The sequence below is a fragment of the Aedes albopictus genome, chromosome 2 (genome assembly GCF_035046485.1).
Source record: "Aedes albopictus strain Foshan chromosome 2, AalbF5, whole genome shotgun sequence".
Lineage (NCBI taxonomy): Eukaryota > Metazoa > Arthropoda > Insecta > Diptera > Culicidae > Aedes > Aedes albopictus.
The window spans coordinates 286,132,549-286,152,334 of record NC_085137.1 but is presented as its reverse complement, the minus strand read 5'-3'; the positions used below and the strand labels follow the sequence as shown (position 1 = coordinate 286,152,334).

At 38.2% G+C, this 19,786-nt stretch overlaps 1 protein-coding gene across 3 annotated transcripts in view; it reads left to right on the top strand.

Annotated features, from left to right (window-relative positions):
- Window positions 1–19,786, top strand: part of LOC109408223 (dipeptidyl peptidase 4) — a 70,623-nt gene that overhangs the window by 8,466 nt on the left and 42,371 nt on the right. For 2 of the 3 annotated variants that reach the window (XR_009997776.1, XM_062852012.1), the window contains exons 2-6: window positions 17,021–17,238; window positions 17,676–17,779; window positions 17,846–18,044; window positions 18,107–18,181; window positions 18,427–18,479. Coding sequence is in view for 2 of the 3 variants with exons in the window: in XM_062852012.1 (XP_062707996.1) it covers window positions 17,131–17,238; window positions 17,676–17,779; window positions 17,846–18,044; window positions 18,107–18,181; window positions 18,427–18,479 (539 nt within the window). In the remaining variant the exon portion in view is untranslated. Of the gene's footprint in view, window positions 1–3,146; window positions 3,273–17,020; window positions 17,239–17,675; window positions 17,780–17,845; window positions 18,045–18,106; window positions 18,182–18,426; window positions 18,480–19,786 lie in introns of those variants that run through there. The other variant, XM_062852013.1, reaches the window with a different exon arrangement.

The following is a 19,786-nucleotide window of genomic DNA, read 5'->3' as shown; positions in this document are numbered from 1 at the left end:
ATCATGATCACTAGATTTCCATCCTTGAGTACGTGCGCAGGACGAGAGATTTCTAGCCCCCAACCTCCAAGAGATTGAGGAGGAGGTTGGCCGGTTGAAAAATAACATAGCCGCTGGAGCAGATCAACTACCAAGCGAGTAGAAAAGCACTGGTGAGAGCATTTCACTGGGTCATTACCAAAATTTGGGAGAAGGAAGTATTACCGGAGGAGTGGATGGAAGGTATCATGTGCCCCATCTACAAAAAGGACGACAAGTTGGATTGTGGGAGCTATCGCGTGATCACAATACTGAGCGCTGCCTACATGGTAAACTCTAAAATTTTATGCCGCCGTCTATCACCGATTGCAAGAGAGTTCGTGGGGTAATATCAGGATGGATTCATGGGTGTACGCGCTGCAGATGGCAGATTATGCACGAATACGGATTCCCGGATGAACTAATACGATTGTTCAAGGCGACGATGGTTCGAGTAATGTTTCTTCGAATCTCGCAGAGGGTTACGGCAAGCTGATGGTCTTTCGTGCTTGCTGTTCAACATTGCTTTAGAGGGTGTAATAAAGAGAGCGGAGATAAACACTAGTGGAACGATTTTCACAAGTCCGTTCAGCTGCTTGGTATCGCTGATTGTATTGATATTGTAGCTCGCAAATTTGAGACGATGGGGGAAACGTACATCCGGGCTCACTAATTACCGCCGACAACGACAGCCGCAGAGAAATTAAGAGGGGCATTATGGCAGGAAATCGAGCTTACTTTGGACTCCGGAGAACTCTACGATCGAATAAAGTTCGTCGTCACACGAAGTTGACTATCTACAAAACTCTGATTAGAGCGGTAGTCCTCTATGGGCACGAAGCATGGACTTCCTTGGAGTTTTCGAACGGAAGGAGCTGCGTACCATCTACGGTGGAGTGCAGATGGAAGGCGGGAATCGTAGAAGGCGAATGAATCACGAACTGCATCAGCTTCTGAGAATAACAGTTATCGTCCACACCGCGAAAATCGGAAGGCTACGGTGGGCGGGTCACGTCATCAGGATGTCAGATAGCAACCCGACTAAAATGGTTCTCGAGAGTCATCCGACCGGTACAAGAAGACGTGGTGCGCAGCGAGCTATAGGTATTCAATAACCCTTGAGCCAAATGATGGTCATTTTCCTCATCTTAAAGCGATATTTTTGGCAATTTAAAATTAACCACATGTCGATCAATTTTACCCAAAATCATGGTAAAAAAAATAAAAAAATGTTAATCGATAAGTCATACCTAGTTGTTTTGACATTATGGCACGCTAGGCAAGTAATATTCATCGTTTCCCTACACACTTTGTAGCGGTTCAAATAGGAGATTATCATCATTAAGTAAAACAAAATAACGTTTGATTCTCCTATTGAGATACATTAAGGAGAAACTTCAGAGAATACAAATATGGCTGCCACAATGGCCGACTTGAACCCCTAGCCACGTTTTCAAGAGCACCAATCTTAAAAATTCGTAAACAAATACCGTATGCGTGATAATGTTTGTACCATCGTTAAATAAAATTCCAGTTTTACTTGTGAAGACAATGTATTGGTTTATTTGCAGGCATTTAAGCTATAACTCATATCATAGCAGGCTGTGAATAAAAAGTGTTGATTTTCTTAGTTTAACACTTGCATAATGACTAAGTGGCAACCTAGCTCGCGATTTGTCCACGCGCAAATGTCAAAAAGTGTCCGTGGTAGTGTCAAAGTCAAGATTAACAATTTTTGAATTAATTTTTTTTATTTTGACATTGCCTCATGGTGTGGACATTGACACACAAACAAAAGTTATAATAGCTATTGATTCTGGAATTTGGTACGGATCGATAGTTTTTCGGAAATCGAAAAAAACGGAGGTTGCGTTCGGGCAAATTCAAGACTTTCTTATATGGCGCTACTCGTAGCTCCTGGATGCCATTGGTAATAATGTAAGTTGTTTTTCTATGGTCGAAGGATCATAAAGGCCACCGTAATTTTCCTTTTCGATATGCCATGCCGTTAAGTCGCTGATTTCGCGTTTCTTCGCCATTTTTCTCATTGAGCGCATATAATTCATCCAAATCTTATTTTTGGTGGCAGCGATAGCTTTCTTAATCCATGTTAACCTTGGACGACCAGTGGACACCTTCGGGAATAGTTGCCCTTGCTTTTTTTTCGGTCTAAGACTTTTTAACGGTTCTCCTGAACACTCCTGAAATGTCTTTTTTAACATTTGCGCGTGGACAAGTCCCGACTACCGCTGCTACTCCTTCATGGTGCAAATTTTAAACTTAAGAAATCGAATTTTTTTTTACCCGCAGCCTACTGTGATATGAGTTAGAGCTTACGTGTATGCATTAAAAACCAAGACAGTGTGTGTACAGGTGATATGGGTACCTTATTTGTACGATGGTGCAAACATTATCACGCATACGGTACGCTCGATTTGGAAAAGCTGCCTCTTTTTGCAAGTGAGCAAAGCCAGGATAAATAAGTGTGGCTTGGTTTGATGCTTCGTTCGTCAGATTTGTGCCTCTAAAGTTTGTATTCAAGTTTGCAAAAGGATTTCTTGAGGTTTCACCTTAATTGTTCCGTTCATCTGCAATACGCACGAAGGTAGTTCAAACCGTATTGTACGTAGATAGCAAACTTTGACCTACCATGCGTTTCCACAAAGACAATTTGGAAATAAACGAGAATCCTATGTTCATATTATTTCATAGATCTTTTTTTGCAAAAAAAAGCTCACAAATTTAAAACTTAATAAAAGTGAGATAAGACACACATAACAATACGTGCGAACACTAGTTATTTTACTTCACTACCATCAAAAGCGAGACAAGCTTAGAGCATTCCATGCTTGTTATGGCAAAATACCGCAATCTTGCTGTATCGATTCGCAACTTTACAGTCATAAATCCTGGCGGCTACGTCTTCTGCAGTTTTAATTCCAACGTGCGAGCCATACAAACATATAGAACGTGCGGCACCCAATTGTACCGGGGGAAATCGTTTTCCTCGGGTGAAAATTTACCAATGCTTAAGTGGTTGGAAAAATGTCTTTTGCAACAACCGAAGGAGAATGAAGCACTGCATATTCGTGCTCTTGTCATATCTGTCCAAATATAGCACTGCAGGTGCATAAGTTGCACCGAACAAGCGGCAAACAGTCGTCAGTTTTACTATGAATGTCGTTGCGCTAGCAGTCTGGAACTTTGAGAGCCCCAGCGTTGGTTTTTGTAATATTTTCCACTGTGAGAGTATTGTGAGTATAGTGACAGCATTGTTTTTTGTGTTATAAAGTGATAATAGGGTGTTTCGAATTTCGGCGAATAGAGTGCTTTCTGAACACATCCTTATTAGTGCAGGAAATCATGATTTGTTGTGATCATCTCTTTAAAAAAAAACGATACTTTAACCTTTAGGTCAACGTAATTTGATTTACTCGCACACTCTATTAATAGTAATCTGGTGCACGCAAGAAAGTTGCGTCATAATTGCAACCGGCTAGAGTTGTTCAACCTTTTGAAAAATATAATAATAATATGCTGATACTTTTAATCGTCCTGATGGTGATTTCTCGGCATAAGAGATAATCAACATTTGTTCCAACCTTATTGCCTAGAAAATGTATAAGTCCAAAACAGTTCGGCAGCATATGAATTTACTTGAACTATTATATTTTGTTGCTGGGATTTATGAGATAGAAAATAACACTATTCATGCCCTTGGTTTGAAAACGTGAAGGAAAAACTACAGTGGAGCGTAACTTTTCCCTACTTTCCATATAAGACTGATGATTTGAAACCGAGGGCAAAGTTGCTCCTTTCATAAAACTCATTCTACGTAATTAATGGTCCACAATTTTTTTTTTAATTTTACTAAAATTTACAGATTGCCCTACATATGCCAAACCAGTATCTCGACTTCCGAACGTTACGAAACATATATAGGCTAAAAGCACTAGACTTCACCCTCTAAGTATTCTGTTCTAATCCTCGCCATTCAATACATAAAAATGAAAGTTGCATGAGTTTTCTATTTATTTTATTTATGCATAAAGATTGAATAAGTGGTTGACTGCAACGCAAGATATTTAAAGTCTAGTACACAGCAAAATATAAATGCAACCCGCCCGATGTAACTCATTCCGATGTATGTACTAAATAATCAATGTAATCACGATTCCTATGTACGATTACATCGATTTGATGAAAATATATGGAAAACTTGATTGTGATCATTTAACATTACAATGGGACTTTGCAGTATGGCGTTGCTGTTAAGGCCAAAATGTTTGGGATAGGCAACTTTTTTTCTCTCACAAAAAAGTTCAAAATGCTGTAACTTTTCATAGAATGCATCAAGAATTCTCAAATTTTGACTGTTTGTCAACCTATTATATGTGCATTATTGCGGAAAATACCAGAGGTCGTATTGCCCCACCTGAAGGTGCGTTTTTCCCCCAACAGTTTTTCAGCACCCAAAACGTAACACTTTTTTAAATTGTTAGTTTGATTTGGTAAAATTGATATCACGCGGACCAAAGGTTGCCGTCTCTTTGTAAAATAAGTGAACTAACTTTCAAAACGCAAGACACCCATAAAACATCTTAATCTTAGCTATAGGGTCACGTTTGTTTAAGGGGTGCATATTACCCCACCTTCCACTAATGTCAAAAAGAAGAGGAAGGGAAACTGATGAGAACATAATATTTTCGCATCAGTTCCTCGCAAGTACAGTCACAATAACACAATAATAACTGAACTTATGCTACCACAAAACATGTTATTGAAATGTAATTTATAGAAAATATACCAATAGCACGATCATAACAAAATAAGATTGTCCAACAAAACATGTTACGGAACGGTAATACCTCAATAAGTTAATAATAACAAACTAAGATATAAAAACAGATTTTGTGACTCCAATGTTATTATTTTGATATTCTCCTCTGCTCGGGTGTGGCCTTCAAAATTATTTGGACTACCCTCATTTGACGATATGCAGAAGATTGTCCAAAAAAAAATATGAAGAAACTTTCCCCAAGACAGAATGTAGCCAAAACTAAATACTAAATAATAATATAATAATATAGTTTTTTCTATAATAAGGCTGAGCAAATTACAGAAATAAGATTAAGATTTGAAAAATTTTTGAGAACTTTTGCAATGTCTTGAAATTCGAGAATATTATCAATAGTTGTGATTAGACGAAACTTCTGAGCTTATTATAGTTATGGACATTCTCGGAACATAATTATGCATTGATGATCTCGCATTTCGTAACTCTGTTTGATACTGAGCGAAGAAGAATAGCGAGTTAATAAATACGCAATCACAAAACATGTTTTTATGTATGTATTGTTTTGTTGTCATTTAATTATCAAGGCATGTTTTGTCCATTACATATTTTTTTGGACTCTCATTTATCAAGCAATTGGTATGCATCAATTAAATTACATGTTTGCAACTCTGCACTATAAATTCTTATTTTACTCTTGCAGTTTTGGCACCAAAACAGCCTACTTTTTCGCACTATATCAAACAGTTGCATTATGGTTCATAATGCAACTCATTTCGGTTGCATTATGAACCATAATGAAATTGTTTGATCAACAATCTATGTTTCCCCCTTGGTTGCCACCGTATCCACGGTAAGAGCTTGCAAAACTGTGACGGTTATAGTTGGTTATAGCACAGCTTGCTTGATCCAAACTTCTGGTCTACACACTTAAAAAAGATTCTTGAGCTCGGCAGAAAAAAATGTTGATTTCAAACGGCAACTCCAGATTTTGCTGATAGTTCAGCAAACAACACGTTTTTGCCGAAATTGTCCAAAATGTTTTACCGAAATATCAGCAAATTCTTTGATATCTGAAAAAACTGACAGCATTTTTTGCTGATCTCATCGGTAAACACTGATTTTACTGAAATCAGCAAACGAGATTACCGAAAATTCAGCAATCTTCTCATCTATTGCTGAGTTTCGGCAAAAGAACTGTCAGTTTTGCAGCCACCTGTCTCTGCCAGAAAATAAATATACCAAAACAAAGCAGTGATACGAGACAACGAAGGTGCTGTTCCGAACGATAGAAAAGTGAATGTAAGTTCTTTCTGTAAGTGATTATTGCTATTATTTCATTTTAAATCTATTACAGAATAGCAAATACACCGATTGATGGTGTTCTTCGAGAAGCTGGTCGCATCTGGGGAGCTGTTCAATCCTGGTTGAATGTATTTTTCTGAATTGGAGCGAAACAAAAAATTAGCACTTCCAGCAATAAATTATTTATTTTTCATTAGAATTCTATGAAAACTTTGGAGAATGTGCAATAATAAAGCTTTTATACAGATTTTTCATGCGGGTTCATAATCTTAATTTTATGAATAACAATTATTCTCCATTGAGAAACAAAAACAAATCAAATTGCCGAGATTCAGCAAATCCATTTCTTCTGGAAATTATTTTGCCGAGATTCAGCTAATATATTTGCTGAGAATCTCGGCAAATAATTAATAGCTGTCATTTCTATGATTGCCGAGTTCCCGGCAAATCGATTTTTTGCTGAGATGTTTGCCGAGCACTCGGCGGTGCCAATCTCGGCAAACGGTTTGCCGAGATTCGGCGAAAAAAACTTAGTGTGTAGTATGTAGGAGCACGTGGTAGGTCTCATTGAACTACCGCGAAACATGATGATACTGACGGAAATGATCATATTCTACATAGTAAATAATTTTGGTCATTGCAAAAAATGTTGTATGCAACTCGTTGCAAAACTCGATTTTTACAGCACTCTTCGTGTTTATCCAACTCGGCAAGCCTCGTTGGATAAATGTACGACTCGTGCTGTAAAAATCATCATTTTGCAACTCGTTGTATAAATAACTATTACATTTGCCGTTTCAGTATCACTACGGCCTACTTTTCGTTACTGAATCAAACAATTGCATTATGGTTCATAATGCAACTCATTTGGGTTGCATTATGAATCATAATGCAATTGTTTAATTGACAACCTCTGTCTCCGTGGAAAGAGCTTGGAAAATTGGGGATGGTAACATAAGGCTGAATTTCAAAAGGCTGAATGCACATAAGGCTGAATACAAAAGGCTGAAACTATGGATATGTAACAAAAGGCTGAAATTACAAAAGCCTGAAATAACAAAAGGCTGAAAACATGGCAAATACCAAAACTTGAAATATGCATAATAACGAACTCTATAGAATCTGAGCTGAGGGTTTAATGATTTAAAAGATGGTATTACACAAGGTATTATATTTTCCGGAATACTATTCCCCGGAGTGGCATTTGCCGAAATGTCGTTCCCGTTGGTGCTGTGTCATTATGCCGAAGGATATCAGGCCTCAAATGCCACTAAGACGAATGGGTTATAATGATTTTAATGCAAAGGAGGTTTACTAGACAGCCTAGTTGAATGGTTAAATTATGATCCATGCATTTACCTCGAAAGAACAGCCTATCTAAAAAAGCGGGAAAAATCTCTGATGGAAGAGTAAGTATTGTGGCCGCAAATAGTACAGTATAACGACCAAGCGTTTGATGATAATATCTACATACTAATAACTCTCCCGTGAGTGATTTTTCCTTCTTTCAAAAATAGGTTGTTCCTTTGAGGTATTTGCATAAATTCAGTGTTGGCATTCTTACCAATGTGTAAAATGCAGCGAGCTTCTGCGTGCGCATATTCCTCAAAAACGATTCATCGGAGATTTCCCCTTCTTTTGAACATAGGCTGTTCTTACTGTGTTTGAATGTTATAGCTGCATCTTTTTTTATCGAAGGTTTTCCTTCTTTTAAAATGTTGGAAGAACTATCATTTAAATTCAGGTGTTGAAGCTGCTTACTTTTTACCAGATGTTTCTCCTTCTTATAAAACAGGCTATTCTTTCAAGCAGTATTGTATTCGAACAGAACGTGAGCCAAACATGAACTGAACACTTTAAATTTTTTGGTCGACAAAGCATTGAATTTGCCTGTCAGAGCTTTTGCTGCTTAAGTGCGCCCGCTCGGTTCCCATTCGACTCTGAGTTCACATGCGCTTATCTTCATCATTAAATCATATGTGTCTCTTTCCTAGGAATAGAACCACGTGCCGCATCTACATGTTTGGACGTTATTATGTTATGTCTTGGGTCTCCAGTTAGCCGAGTGGTTAAGGCTATGGATCGCCAATCCGGAGACGGCGGGTTCGATTCCCGTTCCGGTCGAGAAAATTTTCTCGACTCCCTGGGCATAGTGTATCATTGTACTTGCCTCACAATATACAAATTCATGCAATGGCAGGCAAAGAAAGCCCTTCATTTAATAACAGTGGAAGTGCTCAAAGAACACGTGGCAGCGTGGCAGGCCAAGTCCCAGTGGGGACGTAGAGCCATAAAGAAGAAGAAGAAGAATGTTATGTCACAGGAAAATGCATCATAGATCCTTTGGTACGACATTGTGGTCTCGGATGGTCCACTGCACGAATTCGTGCTGGCCTGCTTTCTCCCACAGGAAATTTGACGTTTGAGCGGTGCCGACACCGCTCAAACGTCAAATTTCGTGTGGGAGTAAGCAGGCCAGCACAAATTCGTGCAGTGGACCATATTGAAATACAGCTCCAGGAATTTAGATTTTTCGAAACACACAATGGTCGGACTGGTACACTCTTCAATAAAAGGAGATTGAATTAGCCCAAAAGATTGCCAAAATTGAAGGGTGAAATGGCGCAAATATGACTATTTTAGTATCACAGATACCAGGGTAACATGTTAGTCAGCATGCTATGGGTTCAGTCCTTTCCAGTTCATGCCGCGTTCAATTTGCATGTTCAAATATATTTGATCGTAGTGTGCCGAGTATGAACTTCAATACAAATTGAAATAGTTTCTGTCGATATGTGATGCTAATAAACCTGTTTAGTCACCCGGAGTTCCTTGAGAAACTTAATCAGGTATGGCCAACTGATGGATCGACGATCAGACTCTATTGGTTTAGGCAATTTTATGATTTTCGATAATTCATGCCAATAACTCCATTACTGTATTGTATTAGAATTAAATCATATGATTGTGAATCCGGATTTTCCAAAACCCATGTTTACCGGACTGGTACGCTCAGATATGGTTCCAATAGCAGAAGAATTTCTGAATCTAATGAGCTCAAAATGTTTGAAATCTGTGGAAACATGGTGGAGGTATGGCCATTTCAGGTTCGCGGATTTCGCTAGTGTTCAATTTAGAGCTCGCACGCGTTATAAATTTAGAACTGAACAAAGTTCAAACATTTTTGAGCAACAGTTAGGTACAATAGTTTTTGCCTCAACTACCGCTTATTATCCGAATTACCCGAACAATTGTTTACATCTAAGACTCATTCAACCTAGTTTCCGAGTTGACACACATAATACTTCAAATGAATGGAAATAAATTGTTGGCGAAATGCTTTGTCAATTTGAGCTAAAATGGTTTAGTATTAGCGGGGTATTGGCCGATATGATACTGAAGAAAGTACAATAACATAGACATTATGATACCGAAATCCATAAGATTATGTTCCACTTGAATGTCTTTTCATCAGTTAGAGTTAGCTCACGTGACCAGATGTCCATTCGATGAATAGTCAAATCGATTGAATGTCATATACTTCCTCTTCCGTAAAATGGGTTTTGACCAAATGACCGTTTGATCAAATGTACTTTCGAGCAAAGATTCTTTTGTTTCCTATGATCATTTTCAAGTCGAGTCAAATGTTTATCAAAGACCAATAGATTAGCCATAAATGTCCAAAATGTCATTTCATTCGATTCTCTACGACTTTCAAAACTTTTCAACATGTTGATATCTTTCAGCCTTTTAATATATTTCAGCCTTTTGATGCTTTCAGGCTTTTGATCATTCAGCCTTATGTGTTTCAGCCTTTTGATCATTCAGCCTTATGTGATTTAGCCTTTTGTACGTAACCCGAAAATTGTGACGGTTATAGCACGGCTTGCTTGATTTAAATTTCTTGACTAGCATGATGGAACACGTGGTTGAGCCAATGGGAAACACGATGATGCTGATGGTAATCATCATATTCCAGTGAAAAGTTTTAGTCATCGCAAAAAATGTTGTATGCAACTCGTTGCGAAACTCTATTTTTACAGCATTCGTCATAATTCTCCAACTTGGCAACCCTCGTTGGATAAATGTACGACTCGTGCTGTAAAAATCATCATTTTGTGTTATATACGTCTGGATCAGATTAAGGCGAAAATTAGAATGTTTATTTCAGTCTCCAAGGATACATGGCTTACTATGATGAACAAATAACTTAACTATGGCTTGCTAACATCTCCCTCCTTAAAAGAAACTGTAGTCTTTGAAGAATGCAGGAAATCTTCGTGTGCGGGTTTCCTTGACAACAGTTGACGGTCCAGGGCTATCCACAACATTTGTTAATGCTGGCGAAGGTGAAGCTGCTGTTGTATTGCGATACTCCTCTAATTCAACTGGATTGTTGACTAACCTTTCGGGGACATCTACCACTGGTTCTTCGAATTGGCTAACTTGAACATCAGAAATTGCAATTGGTTGTTCAGGCTCTGGATCCAGTTGTACGGTTTCGACTGCTTTTTCATGAATACCAAATTCTTCAAGCAGCATGAGGACTGGTAAAGACTCCTGGTTTTCGTCCGTATTAACTGGGTTGCCATCATACCTAGGTCGTAGTTGGTTAGCATGCGACCTAATCAATCCTCTTCTTCTTTCATCGTCCAAAAACACATTGTACGTCACACTACCTTTCCTTTCGATGATCTTTCCTAAAGCCCAGTGTCGCTTGTTGCGGATGTAAATTTCTGCATACACTTCTTCGCCATCGGTAAACGTTCTTTCTTTGGCTCCGTGCACTCGGTTGAATTGCTCGTTTTGTTGTCGGTTGATATTGGTCCAAGTTCATCTTGAGTTTCCTTCCAAGCATAGCCTCGGCTGGCGATTTCATACCTTGAACCGATTTATTTGGAGTGTATCTGTATGTGAACAAGAATGTTTGTAGTGCTTCTTCTAATCCGTCTCCATCCATTTTTCTCAATGCTCTCTTCAATGTATCGACGAATCGCTCTGCCTGACCATTCGATTGAGGGTGAAACGGAGGAATCTTGATATGTTCGATGCCATTCTTTTCACAAAACGCCCCAAACAAACTTGAATCGAACTGCGTGCCATTATCGGTGACAAATACATCAGGTAATCCAAATCGTGCAGTGGTTTCTCGAAGTTTACTGACGGTCACAGATGCTGTCATGGAATTTGTACAGTATATTTCTGACCATTTTGTGAGGGCGTCAACGATAACCAGAAAATATTTTCCCTTGAATGGACCAGCGTAGTCCATATGGATGCGAGACCAGGGCTGCATTGGAATTGGCCACGACGAAAGCGTTGTTTTCCCTGGAGATTTGGCCACTGCTGCACAACGGGACATCTACGGACGTAATCTTCGATATCCACATCAATGTTCGGCCAGAAGACGTAGCTGCGGGCAATCCCTTTCATTCTTTCCATACCAGGATGACCAGCGTGTATTTGTTTCAAAACTGCAGTGCGAACTGCGAAGGGTGTCTGGAATGACCACTCTGTCCGATAACATGATGCAATCGCCTGAACTGTATAACGATTCTTGACGTGCTCGAAATGACTTGACTTCAGCTGGAAAAGTGATTGCTGGCCATCCATTGTTGATTTGTTGCAAAACCTTCTGCAGTGTTTTATCCTTCTTGGTTTCAGCTACAACCATTTCGTATGTGATTGGAAGCGATGAAAGTGATTCAGCTTGAATGTTTCTAATGCTGGTTTCCATCCGAGTACTTGCAATGACGTATTCCTCTTCTGGTCTAGAGTGTTGATTGATGAGTCTTGATAAAAAATCGGCATATCCAAAGCTTTCTGTTGACTTGAACTCGATTTTGAAATTGTACAGAAGCATAGTCAACGCCCATCGCTGTAGCCGGTTGGCTGTGTGTACCGGAATTCCCTTTTTGGATCCAAAAATGGAAATCAATGGCTTATGATCCGTCTGCAAGGTGAATTGACGTCAAGATTGACGTCCAAAGAGCATCCGATGGAATTTGGTAACGGCAAATATGAGCGCTAGTGCCTCTTTCTCTCCTTGGCTGTATCCCCTTTCTGCCTGTGTCATAGTTCGTGAAGCGTGGCAAACTGCCTTGATTTTGCCGGCGACGAGGATGGGATCAGATTAAGGCTAAAATTAGAATGTTTATTTCAGTTTCCAAGGATACATGGCTTACTATGATGAACAAATAACTTAAGGACGCGTAGTGCGTCATCAGCATCATTGAAATCTCGCTCGAAATTTCAAAGTGATAAAACTCAGTCACCAAAGCGCATATTTGTATGAAAATGTATCATCCCATATGCTCACTCGTGGTGAGTGTGATGATACTTTTTCTGCTGCATGGCTGCAGAATTACCCGTTTTTTATCACTTCAAAATCGCGAGGCAAACAATCATTGAAAATTGAAAAGTCAATGATTCCTATGAAAATTCTGTGATGCACCAAGTCACCTTAACTATGGCTTGCTAACATCTTGCAACTCAATAACTATTCAGTTACCGTGATTTCGGGTGAAATTGATCGACGTGTGGGCAATTTTTATATGTCAAAAATTAAGCTTTGAACTTAAGGTGAAACGGGACGCCGTGTTATTTTTCCTATCTTGCCTCTCTTTCTAACAATTTGCCTCGCGATTTTGAAGATGGTAATCTCGAGTTCTATCGCACTGAAGATGCTGAAAAACAATCAGCATATGCACTGCAAGTGAGCATACACAGTGATAGGTTTTGTTGCAAAATATGAAGTAGAATCTGAGATTACCATCTTAGTAGCAACAGAGCAATGGCGGATATTTCCCCGACCGTCCCGTCCGCCCTTAAAACAATTTGTAGAAAATGACCATCATCTGACTCAAGGGTTATTGAATGATGAGTTTACATGTTTTATAACTAATTGGACACATATTTCTGTATAAAATTCATATTTTTCGAAACTGCGTGTTTGGCGAATTTCAAAGATACTTTCAAACTTTTGTTACCGTAGCTGTATCGCACATGGAATAAATATTCGAATGAATGTTTAAAAATGCCATACACTTCAGGTCGATATACGTATCTGTCAAAAGATACAAATTCTTAGTGGAATTAAAAGGACAGTACTTAATCCGATTTTTTTAGTTACAAGTATCCCACTAAAACGCCCAGGTTCATCATCATTTTTGAAACAACTCCTGGCGCAATCCTCGTAGAAATTTGGAGAGAAATTCTCTTAATAATTGTTGGAATTCATGGAAGAATATCCTGGAAAATTCCAGAAGAAATCCTTCGGAAGAATTCCTGGTGAAATCTTCACAATTTTCAGAGAAATTTTGAGATGAATGTCTGGACACATTTCTTAAAAGAAATCATTGAAAGAATTCTAATTCTAATTTCTGGATTGGGGCTTCGTAGCCGGCAGTTAGCGGCGTCAGTCGTTTGAGCATATTATTAGTGTCATGGAGTGAGGGTTCGATTCCCGCTTCAGTCGGAGGAAACTTTTCGCGAAACGAAAAGTGGGTGTTCCGTGTTGTCCGTTGTTTAAGGCTCAAGCATCCGTCATCATTTTTCGGAAAATAAAAAGCAGTTTTCTCGCTGTAAATCAAAACAAGGACCATGAAAATATATTCACTGCATTCTATTCCTCATGTTGAGTACAGTAAATATATTTTCATAGCAAAAACTTTTGTTTTGAACGAAAAAACTGCTTTCAAATATTTGATGATGACGATGATTTCAATGACGAATTGTTCAACGTTAATGCTAGTGATTGTTCAGTCTGTACAACCTCTGGTTGAAGACGGTGTAGTGTTTTTTTTTTTTAATTTGTGAAGGAATCCTCAAAGAAATTTTCAAACAAATCTGACGACAAATTGCTGAAAGAATCATCGGAGAAATTCTGAAAAAAAAAAATCCTTAGAGAAACCCCTGGAGTAAACATACCTAGGGTGCTTCAGGTAATTGGAGAAAATTCTGGTGGGGTTTCTGTAGGAACCATTAGAGGAAGTTCTGCAGAGGATCGCGTCAAATTTGTTGGAGGGATTCTTGCGGAATCTTGATGGAAATTTCTACCTAATTTCGGCATTCGGCGCAACAACGCATTCACCCATATTACATTCGGCCAAAAGGCGTCGGACAAATGGCGTTCAGCCAAATGGCCGGACACCCAGACATACGGTGGTACTTTTGCAATGGATTGGTAAAATTTTCTAAATCAAGTTTCTGACTGAAAAATGACGTTGTACAATTATATCTTGCGGATTAGTAAGAATTTCTTAAGGCTTTATTCAGACAAAATGTTCCGGACACTAAAATACACAAGTTGTAATGCAACTTTTGTGAACGTGTCGAGAACATACTTTCAATTTTGCATGGTGTTTCAACTGCAGATAGTTCAAAAAATGACATATTTTCAGTAGTTTTGGTTGGTTGGTTGGTTCACGAATGGTTCATATTCTGGTATGACTATATTCAACATAAATCGAGTAATTTTGCTGAACACTGCAATAATCTTCACATAAACCTTAGTGTTCCATATGCTGATTTTTAGTTTTCAGAAGCAGCTCAATACCTCGAAATTTGAAATACAAACAATTATCAAAGATCACCGTAACGGCACTTTTTAAAAGCACTAGGGTAAATGTACCAATAGTGGTGCTATTAGTAGCTCCTTGTCGAAAAATAATTTAATAAAATTGATAATACCACAAAATAAAAAGTCTGAAAACGTTAATCGGTAGTTTTTCACTTAAATTTGCTAGGAAAAATGTAAAAACCATTGTTTATTTCAGTTTTTGCTAATAAATCACTTGCACCAGCTATAGGTACACGGTTCCTATTATGGAGGTAAAATTTAACATTGGTTCCTATAGTGGCGCATCCCATTGAATTCTTATGGGACCCACCACTATAGGAACACTACCACCACTATAGGAGCAAAGGAGCAAAAAAATTAAGGAAAATAACTGTTTAAAATAGGTTTTTCGGCAAATCCTGAACACAAAACTGAATTAATGTTATTAATTAGTTATGATGCATCTATTGAAAATGTTATATGCAAGCTTTTTGTTGGAAATAGTGCTAAATTGGCACTACAACCACTATTGGTACTACCTCCACTAAGGGAGCTTTTACCCTATTTCGTTATAATCACGTTTAAAGTTTCGCGCTTTGCCTTGTCTTAATGAAGGGTGAGCGCTACATTAAATGTTAACGATTATCTGACAAACTCTAACTAGGTTTGGTAAAAAAAAACTTAACGATTGAGATTTCGGTTAAATATTACCGAAGTCGATGTTTTTTTTCTAGCCCCTTCAAATAACATTGAAGATTGAAACGTTTTTCTTTTTAACATAAAGATGTTCCTTATAGTAAAACCCTACAGTAAAAGGTAAAACATGATAGTTAGGATGATCTACCCATTCGAGTGGGTCATCCGTTATATGGAGAAATGGAAAATTTGATCGCATTCCATCAGATCAAAAAAATTTTAGGTCACATTTGAGGTCCCATATAACAAGTTGGAAATTTTGATGAGATTTTACAAAAACATACTTTTTGCGAGTTTCTAGTGCGAGGTTAAACTTTTATGTAATCATGTAAATAACCGATAATGTAAAAGCATAGCCTAGGATGTTCTGAAAAACTTTGTCAAAAACGACATAGTGATCTGATGCGTATGATAAAAGTTTTAGCGCAGACACTGCTTGTTGAAACAGCGTGATTTTGTTGTTATTTTTATTACTTTAATATTAGTTTACGCAACAAGGTGCAGAATGAAGATTTTTACAGCACGAGTCGTACATTTATTCAACGAGGCTTGCCGAGTTGGATAATTACGACGAGTGCTGTAAAAATCGAGTTCTGCACCGAGTTGCGTACAACGTTTTTTGTAATTTCATGAATTACCGCTTGAGGATGGTTTTTTAACAAAACTTTCATCAAACTGCACACTGATGTTTATAGCCATGTATAAGAAAGTCTGATCATAGCTGTCACATTTTTTCAAAACTGCGTTCAGAAAGCATCAAGAAGGTAATCAAAACTGAAAACAGTGCTGTAATGGTTCATTACGCAACGCAAATCAGTGCTGTAATGAACCATTACCGCACTGCTAATTTGGTGTGGGAAAGTAGGCCTTTTCCTGTCAAATTTGCGTGAGGTAAAACAGCCTATTACGATGAGAAATTGCAAAAATATATTTTTCTAGCATTGGATCGCTTTGCGATTTTCGGCAACATTTTTCAGGGCATCTTAGGCTATAATTTTACAGCATCCAGGGCCGGATCTAAGGGGGGCCAGGGCCCCGAGTCCCCACATTTTGCTCCACTACTGTTAAAAAACAAAGAAAAACTTATTTGCTCATCGCATTTGTACCTCCGAGGAGCCTCCTCATCCGCTTCGGTCCCGGGACCCCACAATCCTTAATACGGGTCAGTCAGCATCGGTTACATAGTACCAGGCATAACTGCAAAAAAAAGTATGTTTTCACATGTAGAATCCCATACAAATATGTATTTATAACAACGCGCAGAGTGAAGACGCAAATGGTCGCTCAAAACTGTTCCCAGATGACTGGAGGTGAAATGGAACCGAAAAAGGCGTGATTTGAGAAAAAACGACCATTCTGAGAATGGTGTAATCGATTCCTGGTCGATCCAGAAACTTTTTGTAATGAAATTTTCCTTAACTTGCTGGGGCATAGAGTATTATCGTCCAGCACCTCTAAAATTGGTCATTTGGTTAGAAAAACCAAAAAGTTGCAAATCTAGTGTTCGTTACTGTGAAAAGATTAAAAAATGAATTCTTTAAACGCAAATCCTTGGAATACGTCAATACAATGTTTGGTGCCAAACTGAAATGTGGGATGTTTTGACAATTTGATAGTTAACATGTATTGTTTTGTACACTTCACAGCTGTTTGGTTGTATAACATTAACAGAAAGATCTGAAAATCATAAGGCTTCTAAAACACATAATCGTGGCGGCGTACAATCAAGCTAGTCTTAGTACCTCGGGATCCTGTAATGCACGCAAATGTGCATACAGATCGGGCCGGGGGTGGAGGAGGATCATGGCGGTTGCCTCCAGATGAAACCTTGCAGGTGGCGGATCCGAAGCAAAAAGAAGAACAGGTAAGAGGATGCGCACAGTTCTCTAGTTCAGATTTCACATAATCACCCAAATTGGCACGCCACTCGCTTGACTTCCACTAAGTTGCATCAGGAAAAATTCAAGATGTTCAATTGTTTTTGCCTTCAAAATTTATCGAAAAAGATAAAATACATAAAATAAGCTCAAAGTTAGCCTATTTTGTGTAATATTTGGAGTATCATTAGATCAGACTACGTGTATGAATTGATCATCCTTACACTTAAATTTAAATCAATGTCATCCGCAAAAAAATATTTTTGTAGAAAAGTGTTAGCAAAAAATGTTTAGTGCTTCATTTGTCATTAAATATTTCGGCATAGTAATAAAATAATCATTTATCAGAAATATGCTTTGTGTGAATTGTCAAAATTGTCTTAAATTTGATCTACTATATAATAGCATTTTGTTACACTTCTAGGATCTTTTCCCACCTGAAGGCCATAATTGGAGAAGCATTGTATTTTCTCTATTAGTAATCGGATTTGTTATATCTGGGATTGTTACAGCTATATATCTTTTAGGGTGAGTGGAGATCACGTTATAGAATAATAAATAATTGAAACAAACATTTCAATTCCACTATTACAGCTACGTTGATGAATTACTATACTGGTCTGGCAAGCGAATGAAACTAGACGATTTTCTGCAGAAGGAAATAATACCACAACGGCTTCCTTCTATGTGGATAAATAGCAAAAAATTTGTCTTTCAATCCGACGATGGAGGGCTTGCTGTACTAGACACTGCCACAAACACTGTGTCAACATTGGTGACAAACCATACTATAGTAGGTTCACTTGAGAAAAAAAAACTTAAAGTAAAGCTTTTAACCAAATTATTTACTTCCAGCGCCAAATTAACGTGAAAGGTTACCAATGTTCACACGACCTACGATATGTACTGTTCAAGCATAACGTCAAGCAGGTAAGGAATAGTTTACGACTGCGCGTGTGACAGATCTCTAAACTACTTTGATTTCATAATAAATTAATTTATTATCAATTTTTGCGGCTCAAAAAAGCCGAGTGGAAGCTATACTGAGTTCCAAAAGCTAGACTAAGACTTTACAAAAGTTTTTTTTTTTTTTTGAGAATTTGTAAATTGTTGCGCATTACACTATTACATTTTCTATCTTAAAATAACTAATTATTTTTTATATACATTTACAGGTTTACCGAATATCGTTTACTGCACTATATACTGTATATGATGTCGCTAATGAGTAAGTATATCTAATATTTTTTTCCTAATTCAATTATTCAGATATACGAAACAAGCAATTTCGGCAACTGTATCTTCAAATTATTTAGTGCTGTTGTAAAAAAAAACATACAACATGTCCAGATCTTCGTACCATCCGGATCTCTTGCGAACACCAGCTTTGCAGGGTTATTGTCCGGCGTTCTCACAAAAGGCCCTGTCCAGTGCTCATCGTATCCTTCCAGATTTTGCGACCTTCCGATGCTAGGTTCACCGTAGAATGCAGCGTAGAATGTGGTTCCTTCTTTGCCGCCACACACCGTTCTCCTGCACACCGTCAAAGATAGTCCTAAGCACTCGACGCACGAACACTTCGAGTGCTTGAATGTCCTCCTCGAGTATAGTTCAGATCTCGTGCCCGTAGAGAACTACTGGTCTCATCAGCGTTTTTGCATGGTGCATTTGGTCTAGGATCATTTGGTGAGAGGGTAAACCCTTTTCGATCACTGTTTCTTCTGGAGCCCTTAGTAGGCCCGATTTCCATTGATGATGCGCCTTCGTTTTTCACGGCTAACGTTGTTGTCTGCCGTTAATAAAGATCCAAGGTAGACGAAACCTACCACCACCTCGAAAGTCCCCGTCTATCGTAACACTCCGGCCTAGGCCTAGGCGTGTCGTCCGCGGTTCGACCTGCCAGTTTGTATTTCGTTTTTAATGCGTCCAACCTTCGTTGCTTCACTTTCCAGGCGGGTGTACAGTTCTGCCACCATTCCAAATGTTCTAGCAATAATGCTAATGTCATCTTGGTTTTGACTCTTACAGCATATAGAACTTGGGAGATGGCTTAGTAGTTTTGGTGGGAATTAAAAACGAGTTGTGTAAATCTGCCATTTCTTTTTTTTACATTTCGATCCGTTTGGAATCTTTTTCAAGGGATCTAAAATGGTTATATGATCACATTTTGAATAATTTTACATTGTTACAATTTAACTTTAAGTTATCGATTTGTCAGCTGTTTTCTTGTCAAGATTGTGTTTATATAACGTGAAAATGTGATATGAAAAAATGGTCCGTTTCTGGAATAGATGATTTTGTTTTTTTTATGGTCACGATTTTCTCAGTGTACTCACTTCGACTTGGTCCGACTACACGGACAGAAATGTTGTTTGATTCATATAACCTTTTCCATAGTTCTCTCAAGCTTTGGAGATATTCTTGGCATAATTGCTACAAATGGTTGATTCACAATGATTTGATGTCTTCTTCAAGCATATATTTCGTTTAAAATAACATCATTAAACATCAACCATCAAATGCTTAAACCGAGCA